The sequence below is a fragment of the Leucopleurus acutus genome (genome assembly GCF_964270905.1).
Source record: "Leucopleurus acutus genome assembly, chromosome: 2".
NCBI classification, from domain to species: Eukaryota; Metazoa; Chordata; class Mammalia; order Artiodactyla; family Delphinidae; genus Leucopleurus; species Leucopleurus acutus.
The window spans coordinates 187,633,579-187,653,218 of record NC_139143.1 but is presented as its reverse complement, the minus strand read 5'-3'; the positions used below and the strand labels follow the sequence as shown (position 1 = coordinate 187,653,218).

General features: G+C 49.0%; 1 protein-coding gene across 1 annotated transcript; it reads right to left on the bottom strand.

Moving 5' to 3' along the window:
- Window positions 1-4,578: 4,578 nt before the first annotated feature.
- ERRFI1 (ERBB receptor feedback inhibitor 1) lies at window positions 4,579-18,692 on the bottom strand. Its single transcript, XM_082834010.1, has 4 exons — window positions 18,557-18,692; window positions 8,300-8,497; window positions 8,117-8,190; window positions 4,579-7,255 (listed from the first exon to the last, which is right to left on the bottom strand). The coding sequence occupies exons 2-4, from the start codon at window positions 8,419-8,421 to the stop codon at window positions 6,072-6,074; spliced, it is 1,380 nt and encodes a 459-aa protein (XP_082690136.1). The 5' UTR covers window positions 8,422-8,497; window positions 18,557-18,692; the 3' UTR covers window positions 4,579-6,071.
- Between the last annotated feature and the right edge of the window lie 948 nt (window positions 18,693-19,640).

The following is a 19,640-nucleotide window of genomic DNA, read 5'->3' as shown; positions in this document are numbered from 1 at the left end:
GTGTACAGGACACTAGTGCCTGCACGAACCTCAGCACGGCCGAGGAGCTGGCACAGGCAAAATACAGCTTCCTGTGTGCTGAGCCCAGGGCCACTCAGAGCTCAGGCCTGACGGACAGACTCATCCTGCCTTACACAAGAGGGGTGTGCACTAAAGTCACGCGGTCCCAGGGGAGGCGCTGGGCTAATCCCTCATAACTGCGAAATGAAGAAACATGCAAGAAGCATGTGATTCAGATGTTTATTTGACATGGATCCAAAGTTATTTCCAAGGAATGAAGGTGCTGCCTTTTCCCATCGGGGCACAGAGTTCAAGATGACGAATGCTCGTACGTTCCCAAGGACCAGTCCCTTGGTTATAACCCCTCGGTTCCCCCTTTTACTTTGGTTGGGGGAGGGAGGAAGAGAAGAGTCACGTGCCATCATGGATGCTGTTTTAGAGAACTTGCTATGGGTGGGCTTGCTTTGGCTTCCAGGCCATTTGATGGGATCGCAGGGTGAAGGATGACGGCATAGTAGAGGCACGTGTAAGCCCAATGGCCTGCCAGCAGCTCTCTTTCTAGGCAGGGAAAACCTTCCCAACCATCCCCAGCCCCCTCTCCATCCCAAACCCCCCCTGCGGCCCTGCCAGGTGGCCACGGGCCTGAGAAGCAAAGGGCCGTCAAGGGCTGCTCTGATGTGAAAGCATTTCTGATTTCTGCAGGTGCTGGAAAACGTAAACACTATACCTACCTTTGCCACTGAATTCTGGGCAGATCACGTGAAAGCCGAGGTGAGCCTGTCTAAACACGCTCTAGTAACACATCTGGGCTGCTTAGGTAGAAGTATCTTGAAGTTTGATACATTCAAGTGAAAAGCAAGCATGAAAATTCACACCCTCAGATCGCATTAGACATGCTTCAGTTACACTGTTTCGCTTAGTACAATCAGGCTAGCTGATTTCGGATGCACTTGAACCTTCTGCCCTATTCTCTCCTCTCTCTACTTTCCAAATAAAACACCAAAACTTCTCTTAAAAGGTGTATGATTCAAATGTGGAGAGGAAAAGGGTCAGAATGTTTGTCAAATGGTCTAGTCTGCAAAGCAAACCAGTCTCTGAGTGTATCTTAGTTGGACCTAAGCTTATTTTCTTAAAAACAAGAACCCATACCACCACCATGCCCCCCATTCCCAAGCTTTAGTACTGGATTGGAAACTCACAGTTTGCCTCCTGGTTTTTTACACGATTCAGATTCAAAGGTGTGGAACCTCAGTCTGTCTATCTGAAGGCCTTTAAAGGAAAAATCATTCAAGAATCCTCAAAGTTTGAAGTAATAGAGCTAATGCAAAGTAATCTTGTGAAGAATCTTGGCAGGTCAGAACCAGCCTGAGTCAGTTTTATCTTCTCAGTTGCCGTTACCATAATGTAGACATTTTTACACGGCAACATAGTTTTAAAGTTTTATTGGCTTTTCACAAAATGCCTAACAGAATGCTGAAATGAATTTCTAAGTTAATTTTAAAAAGTAGGCCCTAAGTCCATTTTGATGGTAACTATTGCTAAATAAAATACTGTATGTATATATATATATATATATATATATATATATATATATATATACACACACACACACATATATATATATACATATATACATGTGTTGTGGCAATGTCAATTTCCTGGCTTTGATTATGGACTATGATTATATGTTATCATTGGGGAAATCTGAGTAATGGGTACAGGGGACCTCTCTGTACTGTTTTGAAACTTTTGAATCTATAATTAATCTCAAAACGAAAAGTCAGAAACAAAAACAAAGCTCTGTATGAAATAACCATGCTAGGAGCTTATTTTTAAGAAAATGTCTCCCTATACCCTAATATAATAAATTATGTGACGAAATTAAGAACTAAAATAGAGGGACTTCCCTGGCGGTCCAGTGGTTAAGACTCCGTGTTTCCACTGCAGGGGACACGGGTTTCGATCCCTGGTTGGGGAACTAAGATCCCGCATGCCATGCAGTACAGCCAAAAAATAAAATGAATAAAATTTTTTAAAAAAGAACTAAAATAGAGAATAGCTTAATATATATTTTGATTCTTAAACCAGTAGGTGGATGTAGTTCTCTTTTCTCCGACTATGAATTGCTCTAGAAAAATCTATGGCTCTGTTGTTTTGACGAGGGCCCCTAGCATTGAAGAAACATCCTTTTAAAAGATCTTTTCATAACACAGTTAAGACATCCCTTGAGACCTAAAGAGAAATAAGCAACGCATAAACAAGATTAAACTTCCATTAGAATGTGGAATTTGGTAAGATCGGCAAGGCATACTCGATGACTGCAGCCTAGAGAGACTTGGAATTTAATATTATCCAGATTTGGGGTTGACTTAACAAAGGAGTCCTCTTGAACTTAGCTTCTGCTTTCTGCCATGAAACGGTCCCTAATAATAAATTCCTTCTGTTTGCATAGGGCTGGGCCCTGCTCTGCTGTGGTCTCCCATTGATGGGGAAGGGAAGCTCAGGGAATCCTTCCCGGAGGACGTGGCAGGTTGAGATGAGCCTGCACTTCCTGACTTTAGGCCAGAGCTTTGTTAACTAGGTAAGGTCCGTCTTTAAGTGAGGACTCAACAGTGCATTCAGTGGCAGCTGAGAGCCGGCTGTCTCCTCGCCCGTAACGGTCTTATCAACACTAAGAGAGCAGGCCCAGGGCTGCCCTAGGCCAGGGGAGCGCTTAGAATTCCATCTGCTCCGTGTGCTGGCCAAGGACTGAGTTGGCAAGCGGTGCTACGGATAGCGTTCTGGTCACTAGTGGCACTGGCCAGGAAGAAACAGGAAAAGATAATAGTCGCGCAAAATCAGGGAACAACGTGAAGGTGAGAGGGAAGCAAGTACGCAATGAATTAAAGATGGTCTTGACCACAGTCCAAAGAAGAGGCAGTGGAGTGGGCAAAACAGGCAAAAACTACGAGCTGCAGATGGTGCGGCGTCAGTGCCGTGATCAGGAGCCCCCGGGGAACAGGCACAGTGGCCCGGGCCACACACCTGGGTCTGCCTCCCACCTGAGATCACCACCTGCTATTTCTACCTCCAAGTATCTGCAAAGCCAGTGTTTCTCCGTCTCCACCGCCGGACACTCGGATCTCAGTTCCGACAGCCTCTGTCCTGAAGTCTCCCCCTTTCCAATCCGTTCTGCATGCAACAGCCCTTGGTCTTCTTGAAACACATCCCATCCCATCCATCCCCTGCTTAGACCTTTGAGTGGCATCCGCTACCCTTCCCCGTTGTCGCTCTCGCTGGGTAACTTCCGGCCCCTGGCGAACGCCCAGCTTCCCTCCAGCCTTGCGGTCCCCGTCCTGGGCTTCCCAGTTCACTCTGCTTCCTTCGGCTCAGATTCCATCCCTTCAGATCTCATCACCTCAGAGAGGTGGGGGCCCTTTTGTCATTCTGTCACCACCGCTGTTCATTCCTTTCCAGCGTTTATCACAAATGGTCACTAGGTACTGCCTCAAATTCCATAAGGGCCTGGGTGTGTTTTCCGAGGGTCTAGCACTTGGTAGTTATTCAACAAACGTCTGTTGAAGGAACTCCTCAAACCCATTTCTTCATCTGTCAATTGCCAGAAATAACGCCCAACTTGTGGGGTGAGGATGAAATCAATCCACAGACGGGGCCCTCACTGTGTACCAGCTACTGGTTTATACGCAGTTGTCACAGATAATTCCCGGTCGTAGTTGTAACCCTCTCCCCCAGTTTTACCAATGAGAAAACGGAGGTACAGAGATTTCGAAGAATCTGCCCAACACGTCATTAGAAAGAGCTGGAGTTGGACTTTCAGCCCAGATATACCATTTCCGAGTCCTCACTCTTTACTCTGGAAGGAACCAAGCACAGGCAGGGGTGCAGTTAAAGTCATGGAGAGCTTTGCCGTCACCCAGGAAGCTGGGGAGTGTCGAGGGCCGGGGGCGGGGGACGGCAGGCAGCTGGATTTCAGCGACAGGGCAGAGGAAAGGGAGGTGAACAGGCAAAGGACCAGGCGACACCGGACGGGCACCCTCCCCGACGGCAGCCCAGCGTCCTCCCGCCTCCCAAACCTATGACTCAATGAGAAGCCAGGGCAGGCTGGCCTTCCTTTGGTGGCCTTGCATCGAGCAAGAAGCAGAGCCTCCCCGAGGGCCCAGGGCAACCCGGACCCAGTCCTCAAACTCAAAGTGCGCCACATCAGGTCCACGTCAGAGCTGGCTGCTTCCTGTTAGAGCCCCTTGGATGGGGACGCCCCTCCCCAGAAGGAACCTGTTTCCACAGCAACAAACCAGCATCAATTCAGATGCACCTTCTTAATTGTTATAGATAAATACAAACAGCTCGTTTTCACTGTCTGTATACTACTTAAATGTACATTGCTTAAATCGTCTGTCATTTTAGGGAATGGTGGTAAATTTCAAGCCTATGTTAGACTGCTTAAAAATTCCCTTGTGCTTAAAAATGGTCATGTTGTCATATTACTCGAGACACAAATTTTTTTTTTACACCTCCCCTACCCCTCCCTCGAGACACAAAATTTTATAAGAGTGTAGGCAAGAAACATTATTAACGGTGTCATAAATAAGTATTATAACTTTATTAAAATGAAAAGACAATATTCAAAATAATGCAACAAAAATGAATAAAATCCTTTGTCCAATACTGTACACATAAATGCAGAAATCAGTGCATTTTTCTAAAGCATGTTTTAACCTTCATTTAGTTCATACTAAAATACAAGCTTTAAATAACTCAAATAACATCACTCAGCAGTTTAAACTGTAAACAGCTTGTTTAACATGAAGAACGTCGCAGTAAGGTACTTCTGTTACTGAGCACCATCTCCTTTGTGCGGCTCTACACAAGATAAATACAGCGAAGCTTGTGAAAATGGGAACGTGAGCTCTCCAAGCGGAGCAGCCGACTGTGAGAGTTTCCAAAGCAGGTGCTGAGGTGACCTCTGCTCTTAAGACATACTGGGCTGTTGGTCAGAAGTGTTTTACTTAAAAAGCAAACAATCCCCAGGAAATACTGAAGAGGAACCAGCAACACAAGGCCAGCTTGTGTTGTACTCGTTTATTTATACAGTCTAAAAAAGGGGAGGGAAAAAACCCAGGACAAAAAAACAAGAAACAAACAAAACAAAAAAACCCACGACACACGTCCGCACACAGATCCTCTCAACTGCATTGCTGTCTCATTATTGCTTCAACTGACATCCTCAACACTGGCGAAGAGTTTAATTTGCTTTCCCCCCCGAGCGCCCTGTGTTTCGGGGTGGGGTGGGGGGTAGAATACAGCAGGAATGGTAAGGAAAAATGACTAATTCTGTTACCTTCCCATTTTTCAAGATGTGAGACACGGACAGGTGAGAATACGGTACCAAATATGTGGCCATCCCTCCCCTCAACAGACCAGAAAGCAAGACCTAAAGAATTTAGGTCTTGGGATGACTTGAACGAGGCAGGTTAAATCACGGAAAGAACGAATGCCCTGCCCTCCATGGAAAAACTGCTTGCAAAGATGAATGAGACAAAACAGAACAGGCCTCAGAGCCAGAAATCCTCAAACTTAGTAAGCAGAAATAGTTGTTTGGTTTTTTTTTTTAATGATTTTGATCTAAACAATACTGTATTCTGTATTCTCTTCAATGTGCTCAATTTTCAGTCTGCCAGGAGCCACCCTCCAGCTTTAGTTTTTATCATTCTAAATATATATTACTCTAAGATAGCAACTACTTGGTTAACTTGCAACTAGGATCTACGACTTTACCACAAGTGTAGGTACGGGTGCATAACGTGAGCACGTACAGAAATGTCCCCATCCTTCCTTCCCGCATCACATCTTTAAATCACAGACTTGAGCAGACTTTTCTCTGCCACTAACACGGTCAGGGATGCTCAGCATGGCAGCACCTCACGACCCTCTAAACCCTTCTCTTTAAGACAGACAGTTCGACTCTCTGACCCTGCGACCTGCCCCGTCTTCCTGGGAACCGCCATCAGGCTGCAGAACTGCAGGAGAACCGCTGGCTGCTGCGGCACCTCTGCTGAGCCAGGATCCAGGGTCTAAGGGGAAACCACGTAGGAGAAATGTCTGCGCTTCACGTGGCCTGCCAGATCCACTCTTGGTTTCGAGTCCAGCTTTTCTGGGGCCGAAAAGACACCGCTGTCGGCAGGGAGGGGCTGGATGGGGGTGCTCGTGTGTGTCTCTTCTGCTTCCCTAAAAAACTTTTCGTATTTGTCCAGGTAGGGCGGCCTCTCAGGGAGCAGGTAATAATGCGTTGAGCTCACTTTCTTCCCGTTTTCAATGATGGGCAGGATGCAGGGGACCTTACCGGCGGCCCCCTCGCTGTGCTGTCTCTGCAGGGCTTTGCTGCTCACATACTTGGGGTCGGGGGCAAAGCTCTGCGTGGGGGGCATGACCCCGTTGAGGTAAGACGGGAGACTTTTGGGGCTCGGGGTGCGGGAGTTACTCCCGGACAAGGGTTCTCTCGGCGGGACTTTGGGGGGCCTGTCCTCGTCGCTGTAGGTGCTGGAAGTGACTTCGGCCGACCACCTTCTGTAGTCCGGCTTGGCCGGCCGGGGAGGGATGGGGACCCGGGGGGGCACCTCGGGCTTGTCGTCATCGGAGTTGGGAGAAGCCCTGTGCACGTAGCTGGAGATCCTGATGGCCGGCTTGTTAAAGGACCCTGCGGGGCCTGAGTGAGACCTCCTCAGTCTCCGGTGGGCCTGGGACAGAGGGGGGTTGGCACTCGTCCCCCCAGCAGCCTGGTCATGCGCCTGGCTGAGATCCGCGGCCGAGACGGCCGGGGTATCAAAATACGCGTAGTTGATCTGTCCGCACCCTCGGAAGCTGCGCCTGCCAGGGCCGTCAGGTCTGAACTCGGAGATCGCGCAGTCTTCTAGAAGGAAGTCCGTGTCCGAGCTGGTCAGGAACTCGACCTCGCAGTCCGTCTCGTCCAGGGAGAGGTCCTCGGAGATGGGCAGGGGTGGCAGGGGCCTAGAGCCCCGCTCGCAGGGAGCCATGCCAGGGAAGAGGGACGGGGGCGTCTTGATGGGGGTGAGCGGGGGCGTGGAGGCACAGACCCCGTTCACTGCCAGCTTCTTCAATCCACACGCCACCCGACCCTCCTCCTGCTGCCCCCAGCCTTCACTCGGGGGGATGATGAGAGGGGGCAGGCGAGACTTGGCGGAGGGGCCGTGCTCCGGAAAGTGGCTGCCGTTCATTGGAGCAGACCTGGAAGCGCGCCCTGGAAGGAACCCGAGAGGTTACCCAAGATCGACCACGCTCGCCCTCAGCTGCCCGTGCTCCTGCCGCCTTCTGCCGGGTCGCTCCTGGCCAAACCCCCAGCCGCTGGAACGGCGAGCACACCCAGGCAAGCACCACGGGCGTAATTAGGGCCCGGAGGTGGGGAACGCACCTGATCCGGTTCAAAAAACAAACGACCTCTTCTATCTGCCTTGGACGCGTGCGCGGCGCATGCCCACACGCCCCAGACAGGTTCTGTGACGTGTGCAGAATCCACAGAAGGCCAGCAGCATGTAACTTACGCGAGTGCCAGCCTGCACCAACCTGGTCCTTTGAGAGGTGGACCCCACAGCACACTCAGGGCGGCCCTGAGATAGGACAGAGCCTCACCAGGCCCCTTGCGATACCGCGAGCCAGAGACTCGCCTGCGATGGGACAAGCAGCCCTTGGCAAAAATCTAAGGAACACCAGGTTCACGTTAGGAGGACTAACATACACACACTCTTCTAAGTTTTTGTCAACACTTATACCGCTTTGTCACTTTCAAACAGGCATTCGAGGCTCATCAGGAAGAAGAGAGATCCTGTCCGGGGCTCCTGAGAGTTATGATATCTCATCGCTGGGACGCCTTTAGAAGCTCACGCCCCCACGGGGAGACCCAGTGACTCAGGCTGAGGTGCAAAGGCGGCTAAGGACACGCTTAGCTTCAGAATCTGTCGCCACTAGGGGACCGGCTCCTGTCGGAAACAGCTCAGGTCGTTCCCTCATTTAGAAAATAAGGCTGGAGGCCAAGCTCACGCGAGGGGCTGCCACCACCCTCCTCCCCCAGTGCCAGGGGTGCTTGGGCTTTCAGGACACATACCTATGGATGCTAGGTGCTCCGCCGTCGAGTTCAGACTGTAGGCCATGGTTATGGGGTCGATGTTCAAAAAGCCGCTGAAAGGAAAGGACAGACACCTTGGTGACAAACAGGCAGCAATCGCGTCCCCGCCCTCACTCGGATGTCACACGCTCAGGCTCCAGCGGCCCCACGTCCTGCACTTACTTCTCAAACTCGCCGCGGCCCCCCCAGCAGGCCTTCAGGCTCCCCAGGGCTTGGCCATCGTGCAGAAACCCAGTTTTTAACGGGACTCTGATCTCCTGAGCAGCGACTCCGGCCATGGACATTGTGCCTTATTCTGGGAAGTCTTCAAACTCGTGAAGCCCAGGGAGGGATGTGTGGTCAGCCAGTGGCTTTCATTTCCTAGAGGGGATACAGAGGAGAGAGTAAAGGAACAATCCCGAAACGCGTAACTCGCCACGGTGAGAGAATTTCGGGGGCTGTGGAATAGAAACGTTCCAAGACCGACTTCCACTCAGTTCTTCCATTTTTTTTTTTTGCGGTACGCGGGTCTCTCACTGCTGTGGCCTATCCCGTTGCGGAGCACAGGCTCCGGACACGCAGGCTCCGCTGCATGCGGGATCTTCCCGGACCGGGGCACGAACCCGCGTCCCCTGCATCGGCAGGCGGACTCTCAACCACTGCGCCACCAGGGAAGCCCAGTTCTTCCATTTTTATGTTACCTAGCTCTTACTTTTCACGAGGGTACGTAAACGTAGACATTATAAGTCTTTTTTGGGGGGCGGGGGTATGTACTAATCCAGGATGTGAGATGCTTTCAGCCAGTGGGAAACAGACCGTCGCCAGCCGAGGCAGAGGTCCTGCGCGCTGACAGCTGCACAACACAGCGGCCTCACCCGCCAGAGCACACACACGGACCTTCCAGTGTGTGGTTGTGTTGAGAGTGGAGCTCATCCCACCCCGACCCCCGAGCTACACAAGTAATTTCAGAAATTACTGGGTTCCGATCTGCAACACTAATATTCTCTAAGACCCAACGCTTTGATGAAGCAGGAGAGTCTATACTCGGCCCCTGATGACCAACCCCACACGCCCAGCATTTACTTGGATTCTGTATTTCGGAGTGGGCCCCGGGAAGACAAATTCTCCAGTTACTACTTTTGCGAGAAAAAAGAACTCGTTACATATGAAGATACTCATTTCCATTCTCCCGTGGAAATCAAGTTCTGCACGGTGGCTTCGGCAGAGACCTGGATAGCGTCCTCCTCCCTTTTAAACGCAAACTGAAGACTGCATTCTCCACATTCTCCCCTGTGAACTGCCTAGTAATTTACGTCTGTCCTGCCTAGCTGCGAGGCATGGATTACAGTTTTCTTAACCCAGCAGTTCCTCACCTTCAGACCCCTCCGCCCCCTTGTCAGATGTGTCTGGAGTCCCCAGTCCCCATTTTCCGTATTCATTACCGCGGTGTATTCGTTATTAGCATCCACGTCTGCCCTGTCTTCAGATACGCATGTTTGCTTAGAATAAGGTGAGGACGTCACTTGTCAAGTCTCCGTGTCACATTGGCCCCTTGTGCGATGTGTACATACACTTTCTAACGCTTTCTCATCCTCTTGGCAAGTATTTTCGCACAAACCGAGAGCTGGGTGCCGTGCTGAGGACTGTGGGTGACACAAGACGAGTGAGATGGGTGCTGTGCTGGGGGAGGGGCACACAGGTCAAAGTTTTGTTTCAGGGTCAAATCCGTCACCCCCTACAAGACTGTGAGCTCAGGAAAGAGGCTGCACCCCAATCATTAATTATCACCACCTGAACGTTAGCAGGTGCTCAGTAAGTGAACGTTTGTACAACGCCATCTATTAGTATTGTCAGCAGCAACTGAATGTAAACAATATGTAAGGCACAGGGTTTATTTTTTGTTTTTTTTAAAGCTAAGGGTCTAAAAAAATACTCTGCAAATGTTTATGATTCATTTTTTTTCACGTAAAAAGGAATGCAGACAGTTAATGTTTCAGTGACAAAGGAGGACGGGGTCCGATCAGCCCTTCTCAGCTTTTTACTCTCCCGAAGTCAGCTGTTTTCATATACTAGGCAGAGATTTCAACAGGTTTAAAATATTATTTCTAAGAGTCAAGCATTATCTTTCTTTCATCGGTCTCTAAAGATATGTGATTAAGAAGAGGGGGGGAAAATCCCCATCATTTCAGAAATCTAAGTTATTGGGAGGTCTTTTTTGTTGTTTCTGAGGGTTGGTTTTTAAGATCAGGAACAAAGCAAAAGTGTTTTTACTTCCCCTGAATGCAGTTAAGCTCTAAGAAAAATTTAAGATAAAATCTTTAGCAAAAAATTGCTAGACACACCCTCTCTGTCCCTGCCCGGTGGTCTAGGGTGCTGTTTCTGAACAATCTGCAAGCACTGGCAGGACGACAGGGACAGTATCTGTGGCGATAGAAAACTGAAAGGCCAGATAGGAAGAAGAATATGGTATCTGACTGGTTTGAAAGCACACATTTGAAGATCGCCCATCCAGATTACAGGAAAGTGCTGCAGGGGATGGTGAAGGCCCAGCCCTCACCTGTCTGCAGGCCAGCAAGAACTACCAGTAATTACTGTGGGTCGGCCTCCGAATGCCATCTAAATCTTCGCTTTCAACAGGGTGATTGTGTAACCATCGCCTCTGCTGAAATGACCTCGGAATTCTGGACTTCCATTTCAGTGGTCCCTTAACATTATGTACACGTTCTAGAAAAAGTTATTTTTTGGTCATTGTTTCCATCACCTCCTTGTTAGCTTTCTTAAGAAAAAAAATTTTTTTTTTTTTTAGTATAAAAAGAATTGTGTTCACTGAGGCAGCTCGCTTGTGACCACAATAGTGTCTTTGTGCATTCATCGAAGGTGACCTGCCTCTACATTTCAATGGGGAATTGTGAATGGGCCATGTTATGAAACTGTCCAAACTTCCCACTGGCTCGCACGGGGAGCTCCCAGGGCAGTGTCACTGTGTGCTCTCTTCTTCTGGAAAATAACTCCCAACTGTAGACTCAAAAAAGGGAACCTGCAGGGGGTCTGGAAGGAAACTTTTAAAGTGTGTTCCTCAGGTTGTAAACTCAACCACCTGGAATTCTTTTATGTCTCTTTCAAAACTCTGGAAGTATTCAATATGCATACTCCTCTGTAAAAAAAAAAAAAAAAAAAAAAAAAAGTCAATCAATTTGGTCAACCTCGAGTCAAAAAGAAACACGGCGCTCAAGTGAAATTTAACTGATGCTGCCGTGTTTCGAAGTTTGTTCCCTTGTAACTGTAAAACTAGCTCTACCTTACAATTCATTAGGAAAACGGCTGCAAAAAGATACCTACGTGGGAAAACCAGGACCTTTAAGTCCAAGATGGCATTGTGCGATGAAATGCAAACAACACGAAAGCTAATGTGAATCCACTCAGCCTGGTATATAGACCAGGGTCTCAATAACCTTGGGCATAGTAACTTTTCTAAAATACATGAACTAATTTTTAGCCTTTGTGTCAAAAATGCTGTTAAATACCCATCCCAGGTGTGAACTACTTTTTCCTGTTAACATCACTTTTTTTTTTTTTAATTCAAGGAAAACAAAACAAAACAAACCCCTAAAGCCATTTGTTTCTTGAGGCTGTCCCTTTACTTTCTCTCCTTACAACCGGCGCTGCCTGGAGTTCTCATCCCCCTCTAGGGCTTCAACTCTACATTGACAGCTTCCCGAAACCCGAGTCCAGCCCAGGCGCAAGCCTCCACTTTGCATTTCCTATTGTCTGGTGATTACCTTTCCAGTCGGATGGTCCCCTGGCATCTCCAACTTTACTAACCAAAGGCCTCCTGTCACCCACTGCACATCCCCTCCCCCTTCCCAAACCAGTTCACAGTCTAAGCAGATCACACGTCTCCGAAAGGCACCATTTTTAACCTGAGTTACAGCAGATGTACCTTCAATCGCCAAGGTCCACAGCTTATTTCTACGCTGTTTCTCAAACCTATCTTCCTTCCGTCCAGATCTGCCTCGGGTCTGAAAGTCCCCACCCACCCTGCACACCAGATCGCTGTTCCTCATCTCCCACTGCTCCAACCTCGTCAAAGTCTTCAAGGGCTGCTCAGGGCAAGCTGCTCGGTCTGGCGTTGAAGGCCTTCACGACGAGGCCACCATCCGCCTTTCTCAAGCTCTTGCTTCTCCTTTGCCCACATCGCTGTTAGGAATCAATGTAGGCGTCAGGGCCACCCTCTCCATGAACCCGCTCCCTTGGGAGAAGCCAGAGGAGGCTGTCCGGGGCTCGGGTTGTTCTGTGCCCCTGGCCCCCTTCTATCAGTCTAACTTTCTAGGACAGCACTCCCACCGCACCAACAGATCCTGACCTCATTCATTTCTGACACATACTTAGTAAGTGGATTTTGAGAAAATATTCATCTCATTTTTAAAGAAGTAATTACATGAAAGATTTATGGAATTTATAATACAAACCAGTGAAGAAGGGGAAAAACACAGGTGTGTAAGGGATAAACTTAACATTTGCTGACATCGCCCAATTATAGCGGAACAAGTCTAGGACGGGTAGCCAGCGAGGAATTTTCAGTAAATTCATTTCCAAAATCCAAAGTGGACAGTTTGAGACTGGGTAAAAAATTAGAAGCTTAAATGGTTAACAGGGTAACTTTCCCAACTGGCATCTGTTACTAAATGTCTACTTAAAGCAATCGGGGGATGCTTTCTAGAAACACTGAATTTCACCTTCTCCTCTCTTCTGGATTGTAATGCACCTCCTGTGTTTTTGCTGCTAAATTTAAAGTCATTTTCCTTAAAAAAAAAAAAAAAAAAGGGTTACATCCAAAAGCACATTGCACATTCTTTATCAAATAGGTGAAATGACATGCCTTTTGATTGAGGATAGCCTCTCTGAGACTATTCTTTAAAAAACAGGCTACCTTGAGACAATAACCTAGATAGGCTTACCTGGCCACAGATCTCATTAATAAATCTCAGAGGCAATCCATGAGAGGGGGAGGGGCACATTTTTGTCCCACAACTCATCCACTTCTGCCCAGTGCTTCCTTATTTAAAAGAGTGATGTAATTTCCTTCTTTCAATCTGGTTTAAGAACCTGATTTCTGTTTATTCAGGGTGATAAATGGTCTTCTCAGCTGCATGTAACAATTACCTACAGACCTATTTCCATACCCAGGGAGATACAAGGTAACTATATTCACAGCCAAAATCTGTGAAAAGAAACTGACTTAAGACCATGACAACTACCATGATTTTAGACCCTCCCCAAGTAAACCAACTCATCTTTCATTTTGAAGATGCCTAAAATAATCACCTTCGGGAAAATGAAAAAGCAAAGAAAACAAAGCCACACCTCACTATTTTTACCGTGATTGGTGTCCAAAGCACTGGTGGCCAAGCGATCTGCACTGAACGCTCAGTTTAGCTCTTTTACAGGATTTTAATTTCCGTTAACAAAAGGAGAAAACTTATTTGACATTCGCCTAACACATTCAGTGCTTATGATCGCTATAGTGTTGTGTGGCCTGAGCTGATTTACTAAAAGCAGAAGATTCTTCAAAAATCACAGGCCCTAATTCAGGGTTTTTCTCGGATTTCACTTTAATAGGCATGATCTGGGGGAAGGGAGGAGGGGCAGCAAGGTAGGAGAGCGCCCCGCTACTGTGGAAGCACCAACAGCCGCTGCGTTAAATGCCCAGATGGTTTAAAAGTGTGTTATCTGAAGTTAGGAACACGTAACTAAACTCAGTGGTTTCAGTGAAGATGTGCGTGTGGCCCAGTGTGGTGGGGATGGACGTTTTGTCCTCCTGCAGCCCTGTACCTGGCCCGTGATGGCCCATTTGTAGGTGGGAAAAACCACGGCAACCAGGAAAATGTTTGATCTTCACACTGTCGCGGTCAAAGCTGGGTGACCTAAGCTCTGAAATAATTCAGAATATTCTCCAGCTAAGTATTTTAAGAAATGGCAAGCCAACAGAAAACGTATTGCTCCACTACCATGGTCACCGACAGCCTGTGGATTCCCTCAGTCTCCTACACGGCTCTGGTGACAGAGCAGAAACGCCCCACAGCAGGAATGGATTCTTTTGTCCTTTGTCCTTTTCCTACACAGCGCTAGCATCAGCTGAACACAAAGACACACTGGATGGAAAAATATTACTCCTTTTAGACATACACACGGTAGATTTCTAATTGTGAAAGATACGTGATTTCTATTCAAATTTTAAGGACAATGAGCACAATAGTCTAATGATAGGAAGCGAGTCTAAAACTTCACATTTAATTAATGAGCATTTAAGTCACCCAATGGGTAACTCGAGATTGTTACAGCGAACAGAAACCCAGTAAGGATAATAACTAGTTCGCTGGACACTTATCTGACAGGCATTGTTCCAAGTGCTTTATGTGTATTAACTAATTTAATCCTCTCCACAACCCTGGGAGGTGGGTGCCTATTACCACCCTCATTTACAGCCGAGGAACCGCAAGCACAGAGCTAAGGAACTTGGGGCCCAGACTTGAGCCAGGCTCTTCCCACACACCACACGGCTCTCCAAGCTCTTAATTAAACCGGGGGAAGATCTGACCCACTACGATGCTCAAGGTTTCAGGGTGGCTCAGACAGACTGTCCTGGGGCTTCGCTGCCTGGTCATAGTTTTTTCTTGGGCAACCTTTAGCCTATGAAAGTTCCTATTATACTTCAACTCCCTCAAATTCTCCTGTACAAGTTATTACTTACAGGTCTGTCCTATGTATCCTCTGGAAAGGGTGGGTTAAGTTATCAGTCTGATATTCTGTGACCACTTCAAACAGTTCTTTGAAACCATCAACCTTCAGTGACACATGGCTGCCCCACCATCATATAACCCGTTACAAGATGGTATTTGATATACGCGGGTCTGTCTCTGCCCGTAAAAAGGGGTCCCTACATATACCCAAGGGGCCTCCTTTTAATCCACCCCCAGCATGGATCCCTGTGGGTCGTGATAATCAGGCTCTATTGTAAAATCCAGAATTTAATGATAAAATGTCTTGTATTTGGAAAGCGGTCCACAGACGACAAAACACTTTCTAACATGTTATCTCACTTGATCCCCAAGGCATCCCTGTAAGAGGAGGCAGGGATTATAGTCGCCATTTTACAGAGGAGGAAATGAAGTGAGGCTAAGCATCTTCCTGTTGGCAAAGGGCCGCCGCGGCTCCTCTGCCCTGTGATCTAGCATTTTCCCCACTACACTTTCATCACCTCTCCTTTCTAGAGTGTCTTCATTTCAGGCGACAGCCACGTTTCTCCTCCTGACATTCCTGGTTACAGATGGAGAAACTGACACAAAGGACAGGACCCAAGCGCTGGTCAGCTGCGCAGAGAAGACTGAACTCAGCTCATGCATTTGGCTCACTGGTTTTTAGAGGGCAGGGCTCCATTATTTTCACAAATAGTTTTCGGATGCTTATTCTGGACTACATACGACGCTAGGTGGTGCTGACTAAGGTTCAGTCTAGCGAGGAGAGAGGTAAGAGGTAAGCGCACTATTTCAGATTGTGGTCACTTCCAAGGGAATGAGCGGAGGACAGGAGAGGGCAAGGAGGCAGAAGAACCTGTTCACACAGGTGGCTAGGGAAGGCTTCTCTCAGGTGACTTTTCAAATTTGAATCTAAACGATGAAAAAAAAGGCAGCCATGAGAAGAGTCAGGAGAGGAGCATTCCGCCCAGAGAGGAACAGTATTTTCAAATCCCAATCTGTGACTATCGAGTTTCATATTCTGGGGGTCTTTAACAAGAGCTTTTGGACAATGTCTTCTTCTCATTCTGACCTTCCTACTGTTTCCTCTGTTAAACTGTAATCTTTTGTTGAATCATGGCACTTTGGAGTCGAAAAGGGCTACGTCGTGTAGCCAGAGCCCCACATTTTAAAAATATATTCAATGGCCTTTCGGTAATACCGCCCAATGTTATGCTATAAAGAATTGGATTCAAGTATCAACGAGGACTCCATATCGCAGAATCCTTTTTCCTTTTCTGAAATCTGAATCCCACATTAACTTCCCCCACCTTAAAACGAACTTCTGTATTTAAGCTAGTAACGTATGTTCAGAACCCCAAAACTCACCAGTTTTACCTATCTTTACACAGCATGTTTACACTGTGCGAATAATGCCAGAGTGCCACAACTGGATTTCGTTTACCTGTTGAGTTATCCCGATCAGCTTTTATAACGCATGGCCAAACACCAGCACCAAAGGATGCTACAGAAATCCTGATGATGAGGTACCCACTCAAATGCATTTAGCTTAAGAGCAGACTCCCTCCATGGCGGGAGTCTGTGACATTCCAATTCCTCGAATTACCCCTGGCACCACCTTTCTCCTCCTCTGGTCACCTTTTGAAAGCAACCTCACGGTATGTAGACATTCAGGTCAGTTTCAAGCATGTTAGACTGCACCTGTAATTTAGGTGACTTGATTTTTTTTTTTTTAATTTTTTTATTTTGGCTGTGCCAGCTCTTAGCTGCGGCATGTGGGATCTTTAGTTGCAACATGCGGGCTTCTTAGTTGCAGCATGCACACGGGATCTAGTTCCCTGACCAGGGATAGAACCCGGGCCCCCTGCATTGGGAGTGCGGAGTCTTATCCACTGGACCACCAGGGAAGTCCCAGGTGACTTGCTTTTAAAAGCTACCATTACTATTAGCAGAAAGGAAATATTATCTGGCTCCTCTGAGGAGCAGCAGTTATTTTCACACAAAAACTCAAGTCTACAGTATAATTAAATCTCACAGAAAGAGCAACTAGAATCGACTGTGAACCGAAAGTAGGAAACCCAGTGCATCACGACAGTGGTTTTCCTTATCTGCCCAAAATATGAATAATTCAGACATTTCATAACGGCCATTAAAAAAAAAACAACAGATTTGCTTCCCGAACTTTATCAGTGACTGGCCCTATCATGCTGAGCTTTAAAATGTAAAATATGCTTTCCTGCAATTATTTATCAGTCATCAACTATGTGCAAAGCTGCATAAGACAGAAGTTGTGCAAGGCAGGGTTCCTACCCTTAAGGAGTTTACAGTCTAACATCTGTTAGGTTATAGATTATTACTCCCAGACCTCTCCCACCTACCAGTGAGTGTCCACAAGAACACACAGCTGAAAAGGAAACTTCTGTATGAAGTGAAGGCAATGATGAACAGTGTCTGAACTCCATGCTAAAACCCATATGTATTTCTCTTCAAATTTGCTAATATCTGGAAAAAAACTTGATTGATAACATACTGATAACCAATCATAGTCGGCCTGTTAACAAGGAACCGACTTCTTTTATTTTGGTCTTAGCAAAATTTGGTCATTTTCTGAAATGAGTACCAAAATGCCTTGGTTTAAGGAAAACTTCACTTACAACTATATAATTCCACTAAGGATTAAAAAAAAAGAAAAAGAAAGAAATGCAGTTCAAAAAAGAAGGCAAAACCAGATATGGTGAACTTATTTAGATGCTTCAGTCTCCTGAACAAACATATCCCCGTTGCATTCTTAACAGATTTATAAAAGCCTGAAACTTTGTAGAACACTTGTTCTCCAGAAGGGGGGGAGAAAGGCATTTTAACCTCACCTTTCTTCACCCCCGACAGTTGCCTAGAAACCAGTCCTGCCCTACCTGTGTTGCAGGTGCACCTAAAGTCACCAACACATCTCTTTTAAAGCTACAGTCTCTATTCTGATTGCACTTACGTTTATGACTAACACTCTACTCATATTTTTTTATCAGGTAAGACACTGGTTTCTTTCGAGCAATGACGAAATCTTAATATAGACTTCGCAAGCACCAATCCAGTATCAATCCTGGTAAAGGAGTCATCTAATTTGTATAAGACTATGATATACATATAAACACACACGTACACACACAAGAACTGGCCAATCAATAAGTGTTGTCGTTTCGAACACAGAATTCTACAGTTCCTTCCATCTGAGGCAGCATTTAGGACCTTCACAGCAAAGAATCACGTTCCTGGGAGGAGGGGGGGGAGGAGGGCGCGGGGCTGCTCGGATGAATTAAGAACACCGACTGGGGGTGACCGTCGTCGCCGAGACCAGGCAGCAGAACCGCGGGTCAGAACCGGCGCCGATCCCGGCCCCCCGCAGCTCCCAGGACAGAGCTTGCGGGCGCGCGGTGTGGACCAGACTAGTGCAGCCCCCAGCGGGAGGAGGAAAGACCCCGAGGCCGCCGCCAGCCCGCGGACGCAGGACCCCGGCTCGCCGCTCCCGGAGCCGCGTCCCCGGCGCCCCGGGCCGGCCCCTCCCTCCGTCCCGGGAGACTCTGCACCGGGCGACCCTCTCCGCGCCCCGGGGACCCGCCCCGCGTAGTGAGCCGCCCGGAGCCCTGAGGGGCGCGGCGCCGCCCCCCCCCCCCGCCCGCAGGCCCCTTACCCCAGCGAAGCCGCGGCTGCCCCACGGCGCCCTCCCGCGCATGTCCGTCCCGGCTGTCTCAGCGCCGCGGGCTCAGGGGCCCGGACACCGCGCAGGCGCCTCGCCGCTCGCCGGCCGCCCGCTCCCACTAGCGTTTCCCACTCGCACTCGGCCGCCGTCGCCGCCTCACTATATAGCGAGTGGGCGGGGCCGTGACGTCGCCTCTCGCCGCCCCACCTCCCCCGCGCAGCCAATTCCGGGCGCGAGCCGCTTAAAGGGGCGAAATCGCGGCGGAGGCGCTCGCGTGGGGTCCGGAGGCGCTCGCGTGGGGTCCGCCAGTGTCGCGCGGCCCCGCCAGTGTCGCGCGGCCCCGCTGGGACGCAGTCTTTGTCTCCCGAGGGCCGTGTTTCTGGGCCGCCGCGGTCTGGGCGCCTCCCCTCTGCCGGATCCGGGTGGCCGCTGCCCAGCTCCGAGAACCCCCTCCCGGGAATCTTTCTCTGAAGTGTGCGGGCCGCCCGGCCTCGGCCGCGGTTCCTGCCCGACCCAAAGGCGGCACCGCGCCTCGCGCGGGGTTTCCACCGTTTCCAGCCCCAGGGAGGGTTTTGTCTTCCCCTGTCCGCGGGCCGCCGCCGCGTGGGTGGGCTGAGGGCACCGGGGGGAGGCAAGCGGAGCTTCTGCTGGGCCGGCCTGGGGTGGGGGACACGTCTGCAGTTTGCAGCCACGCGCTCACCACGAGGCCCGCGGGCCGCGGCGTGGGAGGGACAGCGCGGGACAGGGTGGGACAGTGTGGGACATCAAGGACAGCTCAAGACAAGGAAGGACAGAGTGGGGCATCGGAACCTTGAGGGACAGCGTAGGGCAGAGTGGGACCGTGTGAGACAGCGAGGGGCAGCGAGGTCACATTGGTGAGGGCCTTTCCTGGCAGGGTGCCCGGCAACCTCACCTTTGACCACACGTTTGCCAACGGAGGCCAGGCCCTGGTGGCAGTTGACCCGGATAGGGCCGCCCACGGGCTTCCAGAAGCACCCCCTCACTCCAACACGGCGTCCGCTTGACTTCCCAACCTCGTGTTTACTTAATAGACCCAGGCAGACCTCAACATCTC